Here is a 21,920-nt window from a genome sequence, read left to right on the forward strand (position 1 = left end):
CCCTTGATGAAAACATGCTCCACTTACAGTACAAACAGCAGAAGAGCATTTAAGATGGGATGTGTTTATTCATGGCTGCTTTTTCACTCTGCTGCTGTGTGGTTGCAAAAGTAGAAGGCAAACAGCAGACAGTCAGGGTTTTGACATTGATCAGGTCCAGGTTTAAAATGAAACATATGATTGACAAGAAATATTTTTCATTACTCTGCCCTCTTTATATAAATTCCTGTCATGCAAGACTGCTAAAAACCTCTGTAAATGACAGCAGTGGTTTCCTCGTTAATCTTGATTCCATATGATGCCATACAGTTGTTCAGAAATAGTAGAAATACTAAAGGATTTGCAGTAATGAAATAATGAAAACTCAGAGAAAGTGAGCAATGAAACTTTGAAAATTATCTACTTAAAATTTATTGCATATGTCCTTAGGCAAATTCATGACACGTACGAGTTGTGTGACTGGTATGCAGCAAGCTTTTTGTCATAGTAAAATATAGCATAAATAAATATTTCAAAAGGCCTTTGAGCGTTACAGAAATTTAATTCTGATGAAGGATGCTTCCTCTTTAGTGAGGATAATTTCAGAGCAGCATCAATGCCTAAGAATCGCAAATAAATTGCATAGTATATTCCAGGTACCCTAATAAAATATGTTAGGCTATCAGGATAAAATTTAGCAAGCTGCACTTGCTCAAGGTGTAGGTCCATTATCCCAGGAGTTTATCAGCACTGTAGACAAGCCATGGGCACTGAAGGAGAGGTGCAACCCAAAGGGGAATGGAGATGGAAGGTGTCTGGGGCAAAGGCTGACCTTCAACCATGACATTTTGTGTTCTCTAACATACCATTTTTCCCTGAACTGGTTGAGTTCCATTTGGCCTATTTGCACTTTTGATCCTCAAATCATCTCATGTTGGTGAGTTCACCCCTACCACTGCATGTGGACTGTGAGCATCTCCCCTAGTACGTGGCATTCATGCACGCAGACAGAATTAGCTTGAAGAGCACTATTCCTGACACCATCAAGTGTTCCAGAATTAAATAGTGCCAGAAAAGAGCTGTTTGACCCACTGAATAAATATTGTTCACTGAATTACCTTCACCCCTTTCCCTGTGACTGTTCCATATGTGCCCTTATGTTTTCTTTGTTCTCGCATGTTCAAGACCTGGTCTAAAGATAGATTTGCTGCATTCTTCCTATATTGGTAGGATACATCTGCGTCTTACTTCATGGGCTGTAATGAACTCATTTTCTCAGCACTCCTCTGAGATAATTTCATGAAAGTGAAACATAAAGACAGGTCAGAAATACTCACTGCTATTAGAGCTTGCTTTGGTAAATTGATTTTCCTTCTGTATATCTAAAGGCAGCATCAGGATTCACCCTCAGAGATGCTTCACCTGAAATCTGGTCACCCTATGTCACTGAGAACAGGTACTGCCACCCCCATGCTGGACTTTTCTGTGCAGTATTTCCCTTTAACCACCCTCCTCAGACATCTCTTCATTTCCAGAGACTTTGTATGTGGTTTCATGGGCAAGTTATCTTCAAACTCAGTGCTGTAGCCAGCTGATAGGAGGGCAGTGACAGCTCTCAGCAGAATTAAAGAGCATGGCAGAAGAACTTAGGCTCCAAGGGCTACCAAACTCCAACAAGAATATGGAGTTTCACTGCGCAATGTTTTATGGTGAATAAAGCCCAGTTAGTGTTTTTTTCTGTCAGCCAAGTATTGAGTATTTGCTCAAATTTTTGATTACAAATGGAAGTCCTCTTGGTTGGCAAAGAAAGCTGTCACATCCCTTATGTATCCACTTTGTTCTGGGGTGAGCAGTTCTGGCAATCTGTAAAGGCAATATTTGTCTTCCGAGCTTCCTGACCTGTTTCTTAGGCCACTCAGGTTTAATGCATGTCTAGGTGGTGCGCGAACTGAAACTATTAAATGTGTTTGAGGTCTGCATGGGCTTTCCCTAGTGCTGTTAATGTGTGCATTTAAAAATGAGCGCTGCAGATCTTTAGATGTAAAAATTAAAAATGAGATGGATTGACTGCTTACCAATGATCAAAGCTGAGACTTCTCCAATATTACTCCCTGTGAGCAGCCTTAATGATTGCCTAAGGAATGGCTAGTTCAAGACAGACCACAGTGTTGAGAACTCTGCAGATTAGGGCTTCCTCTTGCTGGGATGCTCCCTCGGCTCCTGCCTTCAGGTTTCTGCAAAACCAGCTACTACCTTTGTATAGTCTTACCTTTGTGTTTGTAATATATTAGGGATCCCAGATGTCTGCTAGACACTTGGGTTTTTTTTTAGTGATCATATTGTCACTATCTCTCACCATTAATTCTCTTCTTCCTTAAACAGATGCATGTACTTTAGGGAAAAAATCGTTTTTAAAAATACATTAAAAAAAAAAAACAGCACCATAATGAAACAGAACCTGTTTCTGCAAATGCAAATTTTAGTTGAAGTTTGGAGATGAGATGGTAAATGAGATTTTTTTTTTTTTTTTTTTTTAGTAATGCACTTAGGTTGGCAGTTTCTTAATCACAGGTTTTGCTTGTTCCTAAGTGAGGGGTATTTGTAGCTAAATCAGAACATACTAGCTAATGTATACTAACTATGCAGTTTTGTCAGATAATGCACATTACAAAAATTAGAAATTGTTGGGATGAGAGTGATTTGTTCCTATAGACAGCTGCTTCATCCATCCTTTTTCTGCTAGGCAGTTATTTATTTATTCTCTGAAACATACGTATGTTTAAATGGAATGCAAACCATACCGTCTTTCAATAAGCAAAGGAGAACCCTTCTGAAATCCATCTGTGTTTTGAGGTGATTTAAAACATCACATTTACATTTTGAGAACTTCAGTAAACATCTAGTGGCTATTTCTTTTCCTCTCGTGCAGCAATTGTCTGAAGTATTTAAGAAATGGTTTGTTGAATCATTCATATCTGACAGTTGAGCTGTTATTTATTGGCAAAAAATTGTTCTTATTCAAAAAGTTAAGCAAAATCGGTATGTTCACTTGCCTTAGAAATGCTCTTTGGCACCATGCACTTGTCTTACCACATTATTACTTCTTGATCTATTTATTCAGAGACTCATGTAGGTTGCTTAAAATGCAGCCTTGTTTTTTTCAGTTCATTTACCAAGACAACATCACTTGTTCATAGTAATGACTGAGCAGCAAAGCTTGCTGTAGAAAAGCATGCTGTACTTTAAAGGGGTTGGGTTTGTCGTCTCGATTGCAGCTACAGTCATTAGTTTGTCACTGTGTAATTATTTTGTATGAGAAAATATAGTCATTTATAAATAGGTTTTAGAAATCACAAGAAAATGAGTTTATTCAGTAGTGACAGGAGTGCACTATCTGTTGTTCAAGATCCATCCTGAGAAGGCTGTAGCACTGTGGGATGCTCACTAAACCATCACCACTGAAATATGAATGTGTCTTGGGATAGACAGATTCTTGATCATGGAAATGTGGTTGTTCGCATAAGAATTAAGTGTTTAATTTAAATTTAGGAACTTAATCTTGATGCCACTTTGATAATTCTGTCTCTTGTTGCCCTGATAAAAATAATGGGCTGCCTATTGCAAATAACTCTACTGCTTAATATGCAAGCGTGCATCTGTGCTGTTGGCAGTAGCATTGCCGGCAGTGCCCATCTTGCCCACAGCACAGCTGTGCCGCATACTTTGAAGTGTGAGAGTCTACACCAGCCCAATATGTGAACTTAGAGTTTGATATGTCACTGAGAAGTTAATGGGAAATAAGAAAACTTTCTCTGAAAACTAGCCTTAACATGGGTTAATAATTACCCTATCTTTTGTGACTGCCCACCGATCAGGGATTAAAAATTGAAAACTCTTTTGGTAGGTGTCTAGCAGCAAAGAGCAGAAGAACCTGCCCCAGTGGAGTTGGGAACAGTGTAGATCCTGTTTAATCCGTCAGACTTTATTGAATTCATTTGAGAGCCAGACAATTTTAAAGTCTGAAAATGGATTCTCTTTGTTTATAGCACATTTTGTCCTCTAAGGGGAAAAAAAAAAGGTACTGATTTGAGTGCAGTATCGTAACATTCAAAGTTGTTACTGATCTCAGTCCATACGTTAGAGAAGTGCGTTTTGTGACCCTTACCATGAGCAAATTCATACTGCCTGCCTTCAATCTATGCTGTTTCCACTGCTCCATTAAAATGCAAGTGGAGAGGTTGCACCTTTGGTGGGTCAAGCCAAACATAGCATGGTGGAACCTAACAGGTTTAGGTCTCTGTGGGTGATGGTAGTGATGAAGATTCTTATTGTGCTGTGTGGAGATCATGTAGTACAGACTTGAATACATTTTTATTACCAAGTTCCACAAGAAGAGAGAGAATTATTTTTAAAAATGTTTATATACTGGTCATCTTAGTAGTGATCACATTTTCATTTAAACTGTAGATACCTGTTTCAAGAAGAGTCCCAAACCAAAACAGAAAGCAATAGCCCAGACAGACTATATTAAACATGAGTATGATAATAAGAAAACACTATCTTTCCGTACTGCTTAGGTGGGTTTTCATTATGGAGCAGAACAGAGCCACAGAGAAAGGAAGGTGGCGCTGGGGGTGCTGGGGCAGGGTCTGGGAGCAAGCAGTTGCCAGTCCTTGAATGTTGATGAGGTGTCACCCCTTATCTGTGAGACCCTTTGGGCACTATGGGTAGAGTTAGCTGATGGGTACAACACTTCATCTGTCACTAGTGGCAGACTTGCATTTGTTTTTTTTATTTAAATCGTGGGGTGAGGATGCATTCAAACTAATAAGCAAGAAAACTGTCACGTGTGACACCATCAGAACACATGCTTTCATGTAGCTCAGGAGACCATAAATCCTCCTGTGTGTAACATTTATGAAAAAAAAAGCAGAGTACAGGAAGTTTCCATTTCTCAGGGTCACTGTTGCACACAACCTCTTATTTGTAACCATCCTAATAGCACTCGAATTGAGGGATAAAGACAACCTTATATGTCTTTCATCATGGTGAAATGCATAGATTTCTCCACCCTCTACTTGCTTCTGAAGATGCTGTGGTCTGCCAAGATGTCTTCAGCTCGTAAGGAACATTTTCCTGTCTCATTAATAGCTCTATGAATAATATTCTGACATTAATGTGTCTCAGCTTTGGATTTGGCTTTAGAATTAGTGACCCACATTCTTCCAATTGTATTTCAAAGCATCCTTGTACATGTTTCCTGGTCATCCTTTGGAGATAACCAGCACTCATGTAGCTGCTTTCATTTAAAGCTTAATGATAAATGGAGTTCAGTCACAGGGGGAGCCTGAAGCTCATTAAATAATTTAGGAAACTCGTATACCATAGCATGGATCATTTTAGGAACACAGGCAAATTCAGGATTTTGTTCTAAAGGCCATGAAACCCTTTGTGTTGAATTGCCTTGACATTTTCTTGTGCACGTTTTCAAAGTGCATACAAAAACTGCTTCCTAATGTCACTCAGAGTGTTCCTATAGTCCTGAAAGTTTATCCAGCCAGAACAAAACCACTTTTGGACCTCACCTTCAGGCTTTTGCTTCGATGAGCATATGTTCAGTTTTGCTTGAGCAGCTGTGAATATCTTTGTGTTTTTCCATACCAGCTCCTAAGCAGGTGGCAGAAGTGCTTTCACCTGCAGCAGCCAGTGAAGCTCCGGGCCAGCAGCCTGCAACTGCTCAGACCAATTCTGGTTCTGTCTGGATATCACATGGAGGTGTTTCCTCTCCATAGTTTGTCTTTCACAAAAAACAGATTCAAGTAGTTTTTTATACATGATAACAGTTAGTAAACCCCAAGTTGCACAAGCATTCAAGCAGTGATAAGTGAGTGCTTCCAGCTCCCTGATATGTACTGTCAGCAGGATGAAAGCAAATGAAACAAGTGAGACTTTCCTGGAGCAGACACAAAGGGTCTACATCTGTGATCTCTGTGGTGACTGCTCTTGCTCCTCAGGAGGCAACGGCCACGCTCCCTGCACCGCCGGCAGCGATGCAGCCACGGTGACCTAGAAAATGAACCACTCTGCTTTAAAGAAGTAATAAGTACCGGTAAACCAGAGAGTAAGTTGTTCTAGCTTGTTATGTGAAAGATTAAAGTTCCTACCTTTCCTTTATTTTCAGTCTACAGATGTCTGCGGTTCCAGTCAGCTGATAATGAGAAAGTCTCTTCAAACCGCCTAGAGCAGGTCACTTCTCTGTACACTTCCTTCTGGTCACCGTTTGACTTTATTGTATTTTTAACTTATGTTTTCATTCAGCACCATGCAGGGTCAGATGTATTCAAATATATGATTCAAATATATAGTATGCAGTCATGAAAGGGATTTCTGTGAAGGTTGCATGGTCACTGGCTGCAAAATGGGGTATAGAATTTTCTGTCCATTCTCAAACCAGTACATGTAAAGGGGTGCATCGAATTTGCCACAAAGGAAAAAATTAACAGGAATAATATTTATTGCCTTTCTGATTCAATAAAGCCATACCTAGTATAAAATCGGAGTTAACTCTCTGTCCCTGTGGGTAGGATTGTTAAAAGCAAAGAAACAGCAACAACCTTCCAGATACAAAATATCCCAGATTACAGTTTACACAGCAGATGTAATGTTCTAATTCATATCTTAAAAGATAGTTTTATTATTGTCATGGTTTAAACCAAACCAGACAACTCGTTCACTCATGAGTAGGGCAGTTGGCATGGAGATGGCTTCACCTAGGCTGCCTCTGGGGTTTAGCAGCCACTGTCTTTCTGCTGTCTTTCTGCTGCCCGTGTTAATTCTGCAGTAGCCCTTGGACCTGTCCGGACCGGGCCAGATGTGAAAAATGACTGCTACTGCTGAACCCAGGACATTATCCTTCATTTGTATGGAAAAACAGAACACTGTGTATTTTATCTCCCAATAACAAATTTTTAGCAGATATTTGTGCTGTATTTTACTCTGATAGAAATTACCTGTCTTTTTTCCTGGGTTACCATTTACCACCCTGCCTCTAAAACCTGAGATATGATGTGTATTTAATACTGTTGGACCATCTAGCTTCCAGCTTTTCTATACCAGCTTTCTTTAAGTTGTTTACATCTCTTTCTTCTTCATATATCAGGCCATGAATATGGATGGTGGAGAGATGTTTCTGACATCTAAACCACTTATCCATCAATTTGTAGTCCATAAAAACTGGACCTAGAACATTCTGTATCTTTGGGCTCCAAGCTTCTAATTACTAAAGACTTGGGGAATTTTAGTTTCTTAAAAAGAAAAGAGAGAAATATTTTTTAAGTTTCTTTGTGTACCACATAAAACAAATTCCTCAGTGTGGTACACAAAAAATAAGTAACATGAATATTAGGAGCAAATACAGGATGACTGTTAATATAATCCTGCAAGAAGAAAGTAAATTATATGCCTTTGATTGTTCTTACAGATTAGAAGTTCGCTAATTGAAAAAGATTATGCTCACTGTTGAATGTGCTTTAGATACTCAGTTTTCCAGCTGGGAAAGAGGGGAAGAGGAGGTTTATCATGCAGCTGCTGTTTCCATGTGCCTCATCTCTAAATGAATGAGGCTGAGTGCTAGTTGCTGGTGACAGCACCAACCGCAGCAGTGAGTCCTGCCCCATGAGGGGTGTCAGTGCTCTCCTCCAGCAAACATCTCCAGTGCCATAACCATGTCCAGCCTCACTCGGGGCACTTTGGCTCAGAGTATGTTCCTGGCTCTGACAATCAAACCTAACGTTGTGCTTGCTTCGCACTCACTCCCTGTTGCCTCAACAGCAGCTGGCATCAGCATTGACAGGAGAGCAGAGAGCAAGAAACAGCACAGAAACAAATGTGAGGTTTTGGCAGTTCTGCTAATTGCATGTGAAAATAAATACTGAAAATTATTGAAATTATGAACATTTAAAAAATTATTACTATCTTAAAATACTAAAAAAAGAGAAGTCTGGAGAAGATAAGACCTTAGAGCAGCATCCAGTACCTAAAGGGGCTGAAAAGAAAGCTGAAGAGGAACTTTTTACAAGGGCAAGTAGTGATAGGACAAGGAGGAATGGCTTTAAAATGACAGAGGGCCTGTCTAAACCAGATAGTAGGAATAAGTTCTTCCCTGTGAGGTTGGTGAGGCCCTGGCACAGGTTGCCCAGAGAAGCTGTGGCTGCCCCATCCCTAGCAGTGTTAAAGGCCAGGCTGGACGGGGCTTTGTGTAGCCTGCTCTAGTGGAAGGTGTCCTTGCGTGTGGCAGGGGAACTGGAACTGGATGAGCTTTAAGGTCTCTTCCAAACAAAACCATTTTTTGATTCTTTGATTTTGGGAAAAGAGATGTCATCAAGAGCATGGCGCACAGTGGAAAATAAACTGATGACAAGCGTGGCAGAACGTGCTTTACAGCTGGCCTTGTTGGTTTTGCCCGAATTACAGATATTTTTCACTGTGAGTCATTCCAGGGATGTAACTATCCTTTCAAAATGAAGATGACACAGGAGCCACTTTCTTAATAAGGTTTATGTTCAAAACCAGATAGCTCTGATTATATCACTGGCCAAAATTGTTGAAGAGCAGCAGGCACTGGATTTGCACAGCAGAAATAAGGCAAACATTAAATGGGAGTTTTCCCTCTGTGGTGTGCAGATAGAAGTATTTGCCCATGAACTGAACCATGCAGTTTTATATATCTATAACTCCTAAAGAAAACTCTTACTGTTAAGGAAAATCAATTGTTGTTGTTATAAGTTGTAAAGAACTTACTTTAAAGACTGCCACAGTTTTTTTTTATAGGAGTATACAGTAGATTAATTTACTTTGCATTCAGTTGTCATTAATTACAGAGATGATTGACTTTTTGAGTCAATGAAGAAATTTATGGTTGAAATCAATAGGCCAAGTACAAAGGACTAAGGTTGTGTTTATTTTTTATAAACATAACTGTGCATATAAGCAATCAATATTTAATCATCCCATAGGATAAATACCTCAAGAAATCTATATGTTCTAGTCTTCTAGAGGTTACAGTGTTTCCGAACAACAGGCATAGAATAAATACCCTTTCATTGACCACATAGAGAAGATGGTTGCAGACTGCTGCAATAAAACACTGCTACACTTTTACTGTCCCCTTTTTCTGACATCAGGGAAACACAAAGATTTCCAAATATTCAAAGGTAATCAAAAGAAGGAGCCCCTGTGAAGCCTTCTGTGCTGTGGATTGACTGAACATAGGTATGCTCTGCTAAATTAATTGCAGGTTAGCATATGATAATGCTAATAAATGCATCAGGAATGTTTTTTTTCCTCAGTGCTTTAAAAATACTCACAAACAATTGGAAAACTCTTGTTTCAGCTTGGTCAAAGTAAATTTCCCAAAATGTATCTCACCATTTTCTTTGTAAGGCAAAAATCTTTAAGAATTTTTCTCCTACAAAAATTATTTTTTCCGGCAAATTGTGTTTCTTTCTAATTGTAAAGCTCGGAACACAAATTGACGTGCAGACATATGTTTTAAAGATGGATTTGCTGGTGCATTCTCTCTTTGAAACATCAACCTGGACTTTTTAATGTAAAAAGCACAGCCTGGGTGTTGGGTAGAAGCTGTTCAAGTGATTTAAAGGAATTGGGTGGTATAGATTTGGCTCCTTCCCAGCCAAAGGTGGTGAAATAGATGCCCAGATCTCTGGAGGAAGACAGACACTGCTGCAGGAGCAAAGGGAGAGGGCCGCATTGTTCTTAGTGCTTTACTGCCAACCAGTGCATGACCAAGAGCTTTGGGTGTCTCCAACATGGAGTTTTAGCTTTGCAGAGCCTCCCCAGTTTCATGCTAGGAGTTTGGGATGCCCCAAGGCATTGTAGGAATCTAAATCCTATTTTTAGGGTAAGTTGGGCATTTCACTGTGGTGCCTCAAAATCATGCAGACCTTTAAAAATGCTGTGCTAGAAAACCCTTGGTTTTCCTTCTGGTTGCATGTCTGACCTTCATTTTTTTACTGTATCAGCAAGTAAATGAGTTCAGCTGCTACACCTGTATTCAACACTTTCAATACTGGTCAGCCAAGGGTCCATTGCTGTTTCACACCTGGTCTGGGAATCAGCTCTGCATTGATGCCCAGGCTGCTAGCAGGGGTCCAGCAGGGTTGTGTCAGGCTTCAGGAGTGATGCTTCCAGGCATCCATCTCACTTCCAACAGCTGCATTTATGTTCCTAGTGAAAAAAGAAGATTGAGAGCTGAAGGTGGCAAAAGCTGTGTGGATACTGATTTTCTTTGCTTATTTGTTCAACAGTGGAGCTGAAAAATCAGGCAAGGGGATGCTTTGTGTCAAATCTGGCAAAAATTTTGAGATGTTTGGGGTTTTTCTGGTTTCCATGGTAAAAATAAGAATTAGAACAGAGCTAGTGTTGATTGCAAGACAAAAAGATATGTGTTGCTTCCCATTGAGAAATGCCAATATCCAATATTGGCTTAGGATGCATAAAGCTGAAATGAAATCAAATTGTATTGCTTTCAGAATTAATAAAATAATGGATCTTCCTTACTGCTTTTGTTTGGGTGGTGTAGAAAAGGGCAGTAGTCTAAAGCATTTGATAAATCTAAAGCAGAAAGTCTAAAGAATTTGATAAAAATTCATGACTACCTTTGGTAACTTTAAACATATAGCATTAATTATTGAAATTATTTGCAAAGTTTCTATTTCAGTATTTCCTTATCCAGAAATGAGGTGCAACAGGGAATATTTTACAGTAGACCACTGTAAATAGTCAGAAGTACCCCTAAGCAATAGCTAGCTAACTTCAAATGACAGAAAGTCAGTACTGGCTCATGCAACTGAAAGCACAGTTTTGTTAATGCAGTACCCACAAATGTAATTGGCAACCAGCATGGTGCTATAAAACATATGCCCTAAAAACCCACCAATGACATCTATTAAAAAGTTGAAAATTAGGTAATTTTCTCCAGATTTATGTTTCTCTCATTCTTAATTTTTGTTAAAGGTACAGACACAATCGTGAAATTATATTTGGTACTACACTGCTCACTTTTAGAGCATAGTCAATAGTTTTAATCTTCCTTGTAGTCAACTTCATAGTATAATTTAAAAAAAATAATTAAAAAAAAAATGGAATCATTACAAAGAGCAAACAACAAAAGGTACAATGGAAGTAAGATTAGGAAAGTTTCCTTTAGAAGACCAGCAAATTACTGCAAATGTAGTTTATTTGGATGAACTGTGGTAGGTTTAGTACTAGATTTCAGATATTTCAGTGTATATTTTTATTGCATCAGCAAATTAAAGTCCTGGAATAAAAAGTATTGTGTCCTTAGTAAACTTGTTATGGGTGAACCTTTAACAGGTAAGACCTTCAGTGCACTGACAGGTATAGTAAGCTTAGTGGAACATCTCATTTTAGCATCACTGCACCTGTACAGTTGTCATGGGATGTGTGGTAAATATTTAATGTTTTTTCCTTTGTTTTCTGCAGATAGTGTGTGTAATAAGGCAAGGTCTCTGTAAGTAGCATTGCAGTATCAGTCACTCTGCTGCACAAAATCTGTATGATTTCTGCTTATCTATAAAGTAACATTACAGACAATGTGACACTTTCTTCTAGTGATGCCTTGTTAATCAGATTAATTTCTTGATAAGGCATATAAATAAAAGAAACTATGGAAGTTGATGTTGAAAACATTGTGCAGTCTATAAAGCACAAAAATCTATCTTCCAATTTTTTTAATAAAATAGCCTCTTTGCTCATGTTGACTTTCTTTGTTCCCTGAAATCCATCCATCTGAAACTACAAGGATTGCTGGTAATTATACACTAAGACCATTAGTGGCTAGCCTATTTGTTTCTCACAACAAAAGTGCTAAGTACTTGGAAATCAAACTGCATTTCAGTTCTTCAGTGTGTTCTTATTAGCTTCAGATTATGCCACGAATGACAGCTGTGAAACCTCATTGCCTTTAACAAGGAGGCAATACCCAGCTCACAGAGTCGTGGCTGTCCCAGCCTCGTGTACACAGTGGCCAATAACACATCTGCTGTGTAGTTGGCCAATAATGTTTTAAAATCTTGGAGGGAATAGGCATGAGAGGCCAATTTACCTGGTCAGGTTTGAGTCTTGGGTGACGTGGTCTAGAGTGAGGTGTCCCTGCCCATGGCAGGGGGGGTGGAACTAAATGATCTTAAGGTCCTTTCCAACCCTAACTGTTCTATGATTCTATATCGCATAGTAAATTCAGCCTCGGTTAGCCAATGAAATGAACCAAAATGAGCAGCAATTTTTTCAAGGGGAAAAAAAAAAGTTATTTAACAATTTGATAAGTAGGTTTTAAACACAGGTGCAGGTTTGCAAAGGTGGCGGTTCCTAAATATGGAAGAATTCAGTGAGATTTTGTAAAACTCTTTGGCATCTGCGTGGATGCTTGCGTGCTTACACACCATCCCAAATGGGGTGCATTGTCCCTTACTGTAGTCTCTGTCTGGTGAGTGTCAGCAGTTCTTCTGATCTAAATGAACGTGATACTTTTCCTGCATGCAGCAAGCATCTGGGTGCTGCATGGTGCCTATAGTCCATGGGCTGCCCAGGGTTTGGTGCAGGACCTATACGGGCAGAGGAGAACAGGCAGGTGTCAGTCAGGGGTGGCCTCTTCATAAAGTGTGTTTGCAATCTGCAATCCCCTCTGTTTGTAACAGAAATTCCCATTAGTGGGTTGTCTCAGGGAGGTTGGTAGTTTTGCTGTATCTCTAATCCTTCTGTGTTGTTGGAAGGTTTAAGGATGCACCCAGGGTTGCACAGGTCTGCATGTGCTCCCGTTAAGATGAAGACAACATCTGCCCCAAAAGGTCTTATATTTGCATTCTTCTTTTGATTCTAGGCTGGACAACAGCGTTGGTGGGAACAGGAAATTACAGTGAATGGAAATATTCAAAAGGGAGAATTAATTACCTACAACCTAACCGAGCTGATCAAGCCAGAGGCATATGAAGTCCGTCTAACACCCATCACCAGATTTGGGGAGGGGGACTCAACTATTCGGGTCATCAAATATAGTGGTAAGAAGATTTTTGTGTACAAGCAAATGCGTTGTGGTGAATTCTGCATAATTTGGTCTTTTGTACAGGGCATGGCTGTGCTGTGTGAACTGAACACCTGTCCTGGAAATAATGCTGCAAGGCACGAGGGCAGGCTTTTAGGAAGGAGGGTTCTTCGTAGAAACAAAGTTTTGTCTCCGCCTTTGGAAAGATTCACAATATTGAATACAAAATAAAAATAATAATTAAAAAAAAAATCTGAACAGCCAAAATGCAAAATCCGATTGAATTTTTTGTGAAATAAATGGAAAAATTGAACAAATTGATATTAGCTCCATGAAAAGCTCATTTCAAGAGTTTGTTCTTACTTTGAACACTGAAGGGCAATGAGTTTTGAAGAAAAATCTACAAAACAAGTATTATTCTGAAAGTGTCAAATCAATGTTGCGATGTCATCAATATACTTCATTTTTCTTCCAGAATGAGCACTTTCTGAGCCATTCTTATTTGAATGTGAATGATATATACATAAACTGACTGTTTCTAGTCCTAAACAAGTGGAAAGGGGCATTTATACATCTTCTTCTAAAAGGCTGAGCTGTGATGAAAATTTGTCCACTTTAACCTAACAAGAAAAACACAGTATCCATACATCCTTCCATTCAGTCTCCCAGCATTACTCTGAAAAATCCCTTCAGATACCTTTCTTAGGGTATTTTTTTAATGAATAACTGAATCACTTTTTTTTTTTTTTTTTTTGTCTGTAAAAATTACAATGACTGGGCAAGAGGAGCCTTAGAGAGAAGGTAACTTAGCTAAAGATAGCGTTGTGCAGTTTGCAGTGGGAAACCTGATGTGCTTAGCAGATAGATTTATAATTGAAGAAGGGATGTGTGTGGCAGGGGGATATAACTGTAAGCATGGAACCATGAAAGTATTTCATCATTTGGGGACAGACTTTTGTAGCAGGGCCTGTAGCAATAGGATAAGGGGTAATGGCTTTAAACTGACAAAGGGTAGATTTAGATTTAGATTAGATATTAGGAAGAAATTCTTCGCTATGGGGATGGTGAGTTCGCAGAGCTTGCCCAGAGAATCTGTGGCTGCCCCATCCCTCACAGTGTTCAAGGACAGGTTGTACAGAGCTTGGAGCAAGGGGTTTGGAACTAGATGATCTTTAAGATCCCTTGCAACACAAACCATTCTGTGATCCTATGTTTCTACAATGAGGAGCCTTGCTAATCAAGTCACAGCTAGCCACATAGGTGAAATTGCTCCAGGAGCTGGATCCAACCATAATTAGTGCTATGCAGATACCTAAGAGAGCCCAAAGCAGGAAATCACATGCAGCAAAACACCCAAAATCAACCTACAGATGAGGAATTACTTTCAGAAGTTATTATCAAATAATTTATCTGAAAAAAAACATTTAAATGTCTTGTGCATCATCTGTACAGTTCTTAATGATCAGTGATTAGCTCAGCTCTACTCAATCTCATATAAATTATTTTTATCATTGTAATAATATCCAGGAAAAATTTGCATTATGTAATCTCAAATATCAATTCTAAAGAATGGAGTGGCACATTTCACTAAATGCCACATCTGGTAATGATGGTGATGAATCTTCACCTGCTACAGGAAAGTGTTTGCAAAGTCTTTGTTTCCTAAATCTCATGAGAACAAAATCTAAATTAAAGAAACGACTTGCTTACTACATCCATGAAGTTACAAATGAGGAGAAGATGGCCATGCTGGCGCAGTTCCTGTTGGACTTTGCCTCTTCGTTGGACCTCTTACCTTAAGAAGTTCCTATTTTCCAACACTAGCAGTATTAGTCAGGTCTCTTTGGGACTTCCCACATACAGATAGGAAAGACCCAGAGTTTTCCAAAGGTGATCAGGAGCAGAAGCTTCATTCAGACATTTGGGATTTCTCTGTACCAATCCCAGTCTCTCCATGGTGGCTGTGACAGGGACACTTATATCCTCACTAGTGACCTAGTGACTCACTAGATACCTAGGGACACTAGCAGCTAGTGGTTGCCTAGCTTGTGCTAGGTAGCCCCTGCCCTCTTCTGTGGACCTTGAAATTTCTCCCATTACTTAAATAATGACCAGTGCTCCTATAAGGAGAAAAAAAAAAAAACACTATTGGGTTCACTCAGTTACTACTGCTCTTTTTTGGTGGGGGTTTTAATTTGGCAAGTCTCAGAAGGTTGATTGAGGTCTCAGCTGTGGCTCCCAACTGTGCTGAGTTTGAGGTCTTAATGAAACATTATGTGTTTTACATTTCTAGCACCTGACTGGCAGGAAGAACATTCCCATGCAGCATTAAAAGAGTATTTTGTCTACGGAAAATTTTTCTGCTAGAATCTGCCATTAGCGCAGATGTGAACAACATCCCATTTCAAATGTGCTGATGAGGTGCCAATGTAAAATCCAGCTGCCCAGGAGAGTGGAAGCTGTTGCTTCTTCTGTACCCTAGATGGAGAGATGCTTTTGGAGCAATATGTAGTGCTGTTACTCTGATGCTGACAAATTCACAGCTTCAGATGCTAATCTCTAAGGTAAACCTAAAGTGACTTCCCTTTAAAGAAGGATCCCAAAACCACTGAGGCTCTGTGTGCTTAAAATAGGCATTTTTATCTTAGGATTCGTCCAATGAGTCTAATGTCAACCATCTATTAACAGGGTAATTTTAAAGATGTTACAGCTTCAACTCTAAAATAATGATGTAATGGACATTATTATAATGCAAATCCGGTTCTTACGATCTGAAATGCTGGAATCTTAGAAAAGCAGTTAATGGGATAGCACAATCCACGGCAGCAGGCCTGCGTCAATGTAAGAAATAACTATAAACAATACCCAGAAAAACAAAGACATCAAGCAGATGTTTCTTAAAAGGAGAACTAAGATTTTTTTTTACATTTTTTCCAATTACATGTTTTTTTTTTTTAATTGTGATACCTCAGGCAAGGGGGAAAACATTTGAGTTTTAGGGTAGATATAGATTAGAAGTTTGAATTATAGGGTATACTTAGGTGAGATATTAGGAAGAAATTTTTCCCTGTGAGGGTGGTGGGGCCCTGGCAGAGATTGCCCAGAGAAGCTGTGGCTGCCCCATCCCTGGCAGTGTTCAAGTCCAGGTTGGACAGGGCTTTGAGCAACATGGTCTAGTGAGAGGTGGCCTTGCCCTTGGCACAGAGGATGGAACTCGATGATCTTTAAGGTCTCTTCCAAACAAAACCATTCTGTGGTTCTGTGGTTCGTATTTTCGGCAGGCTTTTGTGTGTTTGTGCGGCATTCTGTGTTCAGTTTTGATCAGTACTCCAGAAGCGTGCTGGCCTCTAACAGCATCAGCCCTTCTTATGCCACCACTTCAGGATTACTGGTTTTGGAGGACTAGGACCCAGGAACATGTCCTTTCATGTCTTGAATATCTCAAAGGATGGAGAATTCACAGCCTCTCTTGGCAACCTGTTTGGTGTTCAATCACCTTTAGAGTAAAAGCATAATTTTTCTTAGGTTTGAAATGCACCAGTGCATACTGGTGAGGATTTCCATTGTAAACATTTTTTGCCTTATTTTTTAAAACTTTAAGCAGGCTAATAGGATTTCACCCCAGTTTTTAAAGAAATGCAGCCAGTGTGAAAAGCAGATTGGGCACATTTTAGAGTTGCTAAAAATGGTAGCACTCTCTTTTACCTCTAGGGAATACATTAACTTTCACAGAGAATATATAGGCTATGTCTTCTGTAGTAGGACAATCTTGGGTATGGACTCCACAGAACTGATTTGTCTAGAATATAGTTATATAATGTGCAAGCATCAACAGGACAGTTCTAGTGTATTGGTTGCTTTTGCTGTTTTATTAGAGAGGAGAAGGTTTCTCCTGATTTCTTCCAGGAGATTAGCAACTGTCTGGATATGCCCATATCTCTCCTGTGACTTCAGAGACACTCCAGTGACACTCTTTGATGATGTGCCTAGTTCTAACTTCCAGATTGTTAAAGTTAAGCCACCTTAATTCGACATGTCAAATCATTTGTATTGGATTACACTCCTTTGGCACATGATGCAGAGGGCATCACCTTTTAAATTAACCTCCACAACTGGAGATTAATATGGAAGTGCTAATATATGAAAATAATAGCTTCCAGTGTGCTAACCTGCTGATAGCCATCTGAATGTTCGAAATAAGGAGACTATTAAAGCAGGAAAACCTCAGTGGTGAGCTCTTTACAGTATATCCTTCCATCCCAAGTGGAAGCTGTAAATACAAAATAAAAACACCACAGCATCCAATCCCATAAATCAAAAACTTACCTATGGCAGAAGCATTTCATAGGGAAATCCCTCGCCTGTCATGAATTATTTTCTCATCTGAATGCTGAAAGTATGGGAGAAAAGAGCAATCATCACAGTAGGAGCGACATTGATAATTACAGCCAAACATCACTTGACAAATTCTTTGGTTGATGCATGTGTTACTCTGCTAGTGAACACAGTCTGCCGAGTAAATACAAACAGGGTAATTTAAGTAGCAGTAATGAATGTTTTGTAGGCTGTTACAGACATGTCTCATGGTAACAGCAGATACGTCTCATAATAACATTTTAAATATTATCTCCATCACTACACATAAATCTGTGTCAGTGTGTCATCACTATACATAAATCTGTGTCTATTTGAGACAAACCGGCTGTGAAGTTCCCCGAATACTCCAATTAAAACTTCAGTACTCGCTGGTGCAGATACACACTTACGTTTAAATATTTCTAAAGTAAACTGGTGATTAAAGAAGTGAGTTTAGCTCCTTTCTATGGAAAAAGCCACCAACCTGTTACTGCTGTTGGTATGTAGTCAGCACTGCAACAGCAGGAGATAGATGATGGTGGCCAGTCACTTTGTAGTCCAGCTTGCATATTTTCATATAAGTCTTAGACATTCCACAGATTCTATATCAAAGCAAATAGAATGGTGGTAATTAGTTATTGCTATTATTCTTGTTATTATTATATTTCTAGAACAATTTCCAGAAAAATAAGATTAGTACCAAATAGGGCGTAAATTGTAGGATTTGTAAATTTGCACGAGCATACATTTCCAGTATTATCCAGTGTTGCAAACAGTAAGTTAGGATAATTGCTATTATGGAAGGAATCATAGAATCATAGAATAGAATAGTTAGGGTTAGAAAGGACCTTAAGTTCATCAAGTTCCAATACCCCTGCCATGGGCAGGAAGGAAGAAAGCCTTGTCCTTGTAAAATACCAATATTTACAGTGAAGATTGCTTTTCCTGTGCAAACCAAGTGTTTAGAGGTACGGACTCTTGATCTTGGTTAAATCTTTTAGATGCTGGTTGTAATTACCACAGGCAACCAGTTTTCAGTGGTATAAAACATAGCAGTTGAACATCTAGCATGCTTCTACTTACCTCTGTCTCTGTGTTCTCCATAGCTAAGAAAGCTTGGTTTGCAACTAATATTTTTAAGGAGGGACATAATGTTGCAAACTCTGAAGACCACTTCAATTTTAAGCTGAGCATGTATTTGTATTGGGAAGGAGCTGTGGGAAATCTTTCTTGGCATATATGCCACTGCACCGAACAGAAAGGCAAGCATTAAGAAAAAGCCACTCAGCCCACATATTTCTGTTGTGACCTGCACAAATACAGACCTCTAAAAAGTAAAATCATCCAGCAAACTGAAATTCCAGCAGTTTTTATTCTCTGCTTGCTGGAGGAACAGCGGGAAGATTAAGGGATCATCTTTCTTGGCTCTAACCAAGCTCAAACATCTCATGACATTTTGTTCTCCTGAGATTTTCTGCCAGCAAAACCTTCCTCCCAACACGAGCCAGGGTCAGCTGAGCAGAGCAGCAATAACCCTCTGAGGTGCACAGGTTTCCCAGACATTTTGAAGTCAGCTGTGGGAATTTAGTCCCTCAATCATCCATTAATTTCCTTTTATGGCTAATATAACTTTCTATGTGTCATGCGCACAGCAGCCTTGCCTTTCTGCAGTGAGAGCTAAAGCCGTTCACATTGTCTTATAGTAGCATGCTGTATTACTCATAGGAGTGGACTTTCTGGTTTTGTATTTGGTTGTGATGGGGTATTTTTCTTTATTTATAATGTTAGATAAGTTCAGCCAAACTGCTTTAATTTGGTTTTCTGCTGTTGTCAGTTGGTGTGAACTGAAGCTTGGCTGCCAAGAAACCTTTTTTGCTCTGCTGTGAACAATCTGAGCAGTATGACTCAAGGTTGCATACTGATAATAGTTTCCACAAAAACATGTATGTTTAGCTACAAATCAAGCATCAGTAAATGTAGTTCCCAGCAATTTCAGCTAATTCAAGTTCAATCACTCAAGGATTTCACAAAATGAATGTTTCTTGGAGAATGAAAGGTAATTTGTTGGTAAAAGTTATCTAATATAACGTAATGACTAAGTTTTTTAAGAAGATTGCACTGGGGCAAATCACTGCTCATTTGTTTCAGAGAAAGGGAGATAAAGTAGGAGAGTTGCTAATTTAGTGCTGTTTTGAAAACTTCAGATGAAAACTAAAGCTATGCAGAATCCGTGACTGGGGTGACAAACCAACAGTTTATGTCTATTAATATGGTATGAGAAGGGCAGCAAGAAAACATGGAGCACCATTCATCCTGATAATCTGATGTTGCCAGATGAACCCATTATTTGGAGATAAAATTTTATTTCCAATTTTCTATTAATAACATTCAATTCCAACTGTGATCTTAGCATCTTTCTGTTTGTAACATACATAAGGGCTTATAGCAGAAGGTCCACTTCCTAAGTCATCCATCCTTCAAATTTACCCTTCTGCAAACAGGTAGCACGGAACTGCAGACTGATTTCTTATTCAAACCCAATTTTCAGTTTTTCACATTGTACAGGTACTGGACCTAAACCTGGGTTGTCATTCCCATGGTTAAGGGATCTGTAGGCACTGTGGAGGTTTGACTTTCATTCTGTTTCAGCCTATTGAGGTGTTAAGTAGATGAACTTCAGTATTAAGGAATTATGGATGTCGAGGAGTTTATGAGTGGGTCCTCAGGCAAGCATGGGGTGTGATGGAACTGCTGGCAGTTTTTAGGACAGTACGCTTCACCTTCCTTTGTCATAGTCTTAAATTTCTTTAACATATCTCCTCCATAGAAAAGGGTTTATGTGCAGAAGACTCATTTTTTTTCCTTGGTTGTGTCTCTCAATCTAATGATGTCAAACCTCTTCTCACAAACTTGCTGTGCTTATTTTTTCTGCTATTTAAAAGTAAAATTGGCATTTCTAAGAAGAATTCAAGTGCTGTCTGTTTCTTGTGTGTACACAGACATCTTAAACTGAAGAACAGTACTATTTATTGAGTAGAAGGGTAATACATTATGTTAAGTATTCTAGAACAACACTAAAATGAAATTTTAAATGCTGAGCAAGGTCCAGTGCGGACCTCTGCTTATGGTGAATTCATCCCTTCTGTAGCTTTTGTTGGATTCCTGTACAAAGGCATTACCCTGGAGTTTTGCTACCCAGTCATCCCCATCCTTACAATATCTGCACTAATAATCTAGGTTTGATGCTTAATTCCAGCATCTTGTTCCCCAAGCTGCAGGTACTAGTGATGGAGTATACACATCAGGGATGTGAGAGGCTAGTGTTTCTCACTAAAAGTTTTGCTTTGGGTTGACATGGAGCCACAAAATTTGCTCAGAAAGGAACTTTCCACTTTTGCTGGCTTTCTCATTGTAGGAGCTATGATCAAGGTCATAAAGGTGAGGGAAAAATGGCAAATTTAATATAATCTAAATATTGATAAGTTAGAATTTCTTCTTTGTGCTAATTTTGTTTTTGCTCTGTCTTCCAGCTCCAGTAAATCCACATTTACGTAAGTATTTATCTTTTTAGTTTTTATGTGTATGAAGAACTGTCCTTGCATCTCTTGTTCCCTGCAGTTAAAAAATAAATTATAAGTATTTTACTTTCAGTCACAGCCCCTAAATTGCAGGGACCACCTTAGTTTTTGTGTGTGAGCTCGGCTGTTGGTTGAAGATGTCTTTTACATTGCTCTTCCAAGGTGCTAATAGATGGAGGATGGAAAAATTATAGCTCCAACTCATCATTCTTTCTCACTTCCCCAAACAGTTCATCTAAACAGTTCAGCCTAGAGAAGAGAAGGCTCCGGGGAGACCTTAGAGCAGCCTTCCAGTACCTAAAGGTGCCAACAAGAAAGCTGGAGAGGAACTTTTGACAAGGACCATTAGTGACAGGACAAGGGGAAACTGTTTTAAGCTGAAAGAGGGAAGATTTAGGTGAGATATTAGGAAAAAATCCGAGTGTAGTGAGACATTGGAACAGGTTTCCCAGAGAAGTTGTGGCTGCTCCATCCCTGGCAGTGTTCAAGGCCAGGTTGGATGGGGGTTTGAACAACCTGGTCTAGTGGAAGAGGTGTCCCTGCTCATGGTAGGGGGTTGGAGCTAGATGAGCTTTTAAGGTCCCTTCCAACCTAAACCATCCTGTGATTCTGTGATTCTGTAAAGGAAAATACTAACATTCTACAAGTAACCTCCATTTGTGGGCACTGCAGCTCAGGATGTACAGATGATGCCATGGTTTAGTCATGGGAGTAGCTAAATGCCTGAAAGACCTATTGTGTAGGAACTGTGTCTGCACCTCAATGGATATGGTAGAAATCTTGAAGGAAATGTCAGTTTATGAGATTTTCTGACTTCATTTATTTTTGCATAAGAATTACATTTGTAGTTCTTAAGTTATGCTGCTTCAGAAGGTAGTCAGAAGCTCATCTGCAGCTTTAAAACAAAAAGAAGACTTTTTTCATGC

At 39.2% G+C, this 21,920-nt stretch overlaps 1 protein-coding gene across 1 annotated transcript in view; it reads left to right on the top strand.

Moving 5' to 3' along the window:
• Positions 1–21,920, top strand: part of MDGA2 (MAM domain containing glycosylphosphatidylinositol anchor 2) — a 375,792-nt gene that overhangs the window by 331,820 nt on the left and 22,052 nt on the right. The window contains exon 11 of the mRNA XM_057403838.1: positions 12,899–13,076. Within this exon, the coding sequence (XP_057259821.1) occupies positions 12,899–13,076 (178 nt within the window). The remainder of the gene's footprint in view (positions 1–12,898; positions 13,077–21,920) is intronic.

This window comes from Pezoporus wallicus, unplaced genomic scaffold (genome assembly GCF_028554395.1).
Source record: "Pezoporus wallicus isolate ANWC-B61680 ecotype Strahan unplaced genomic scaffold, APGP_CSIRO_Pwel_v1 contig_7227, whole genome shotgun sequence".
Taxonomy (NCBI): Eukaryota; Metazoa; Chordata; class Aves; order Psittaciformes; family Psittacidae; genus Pezoporus; species Pezoporus wallicus.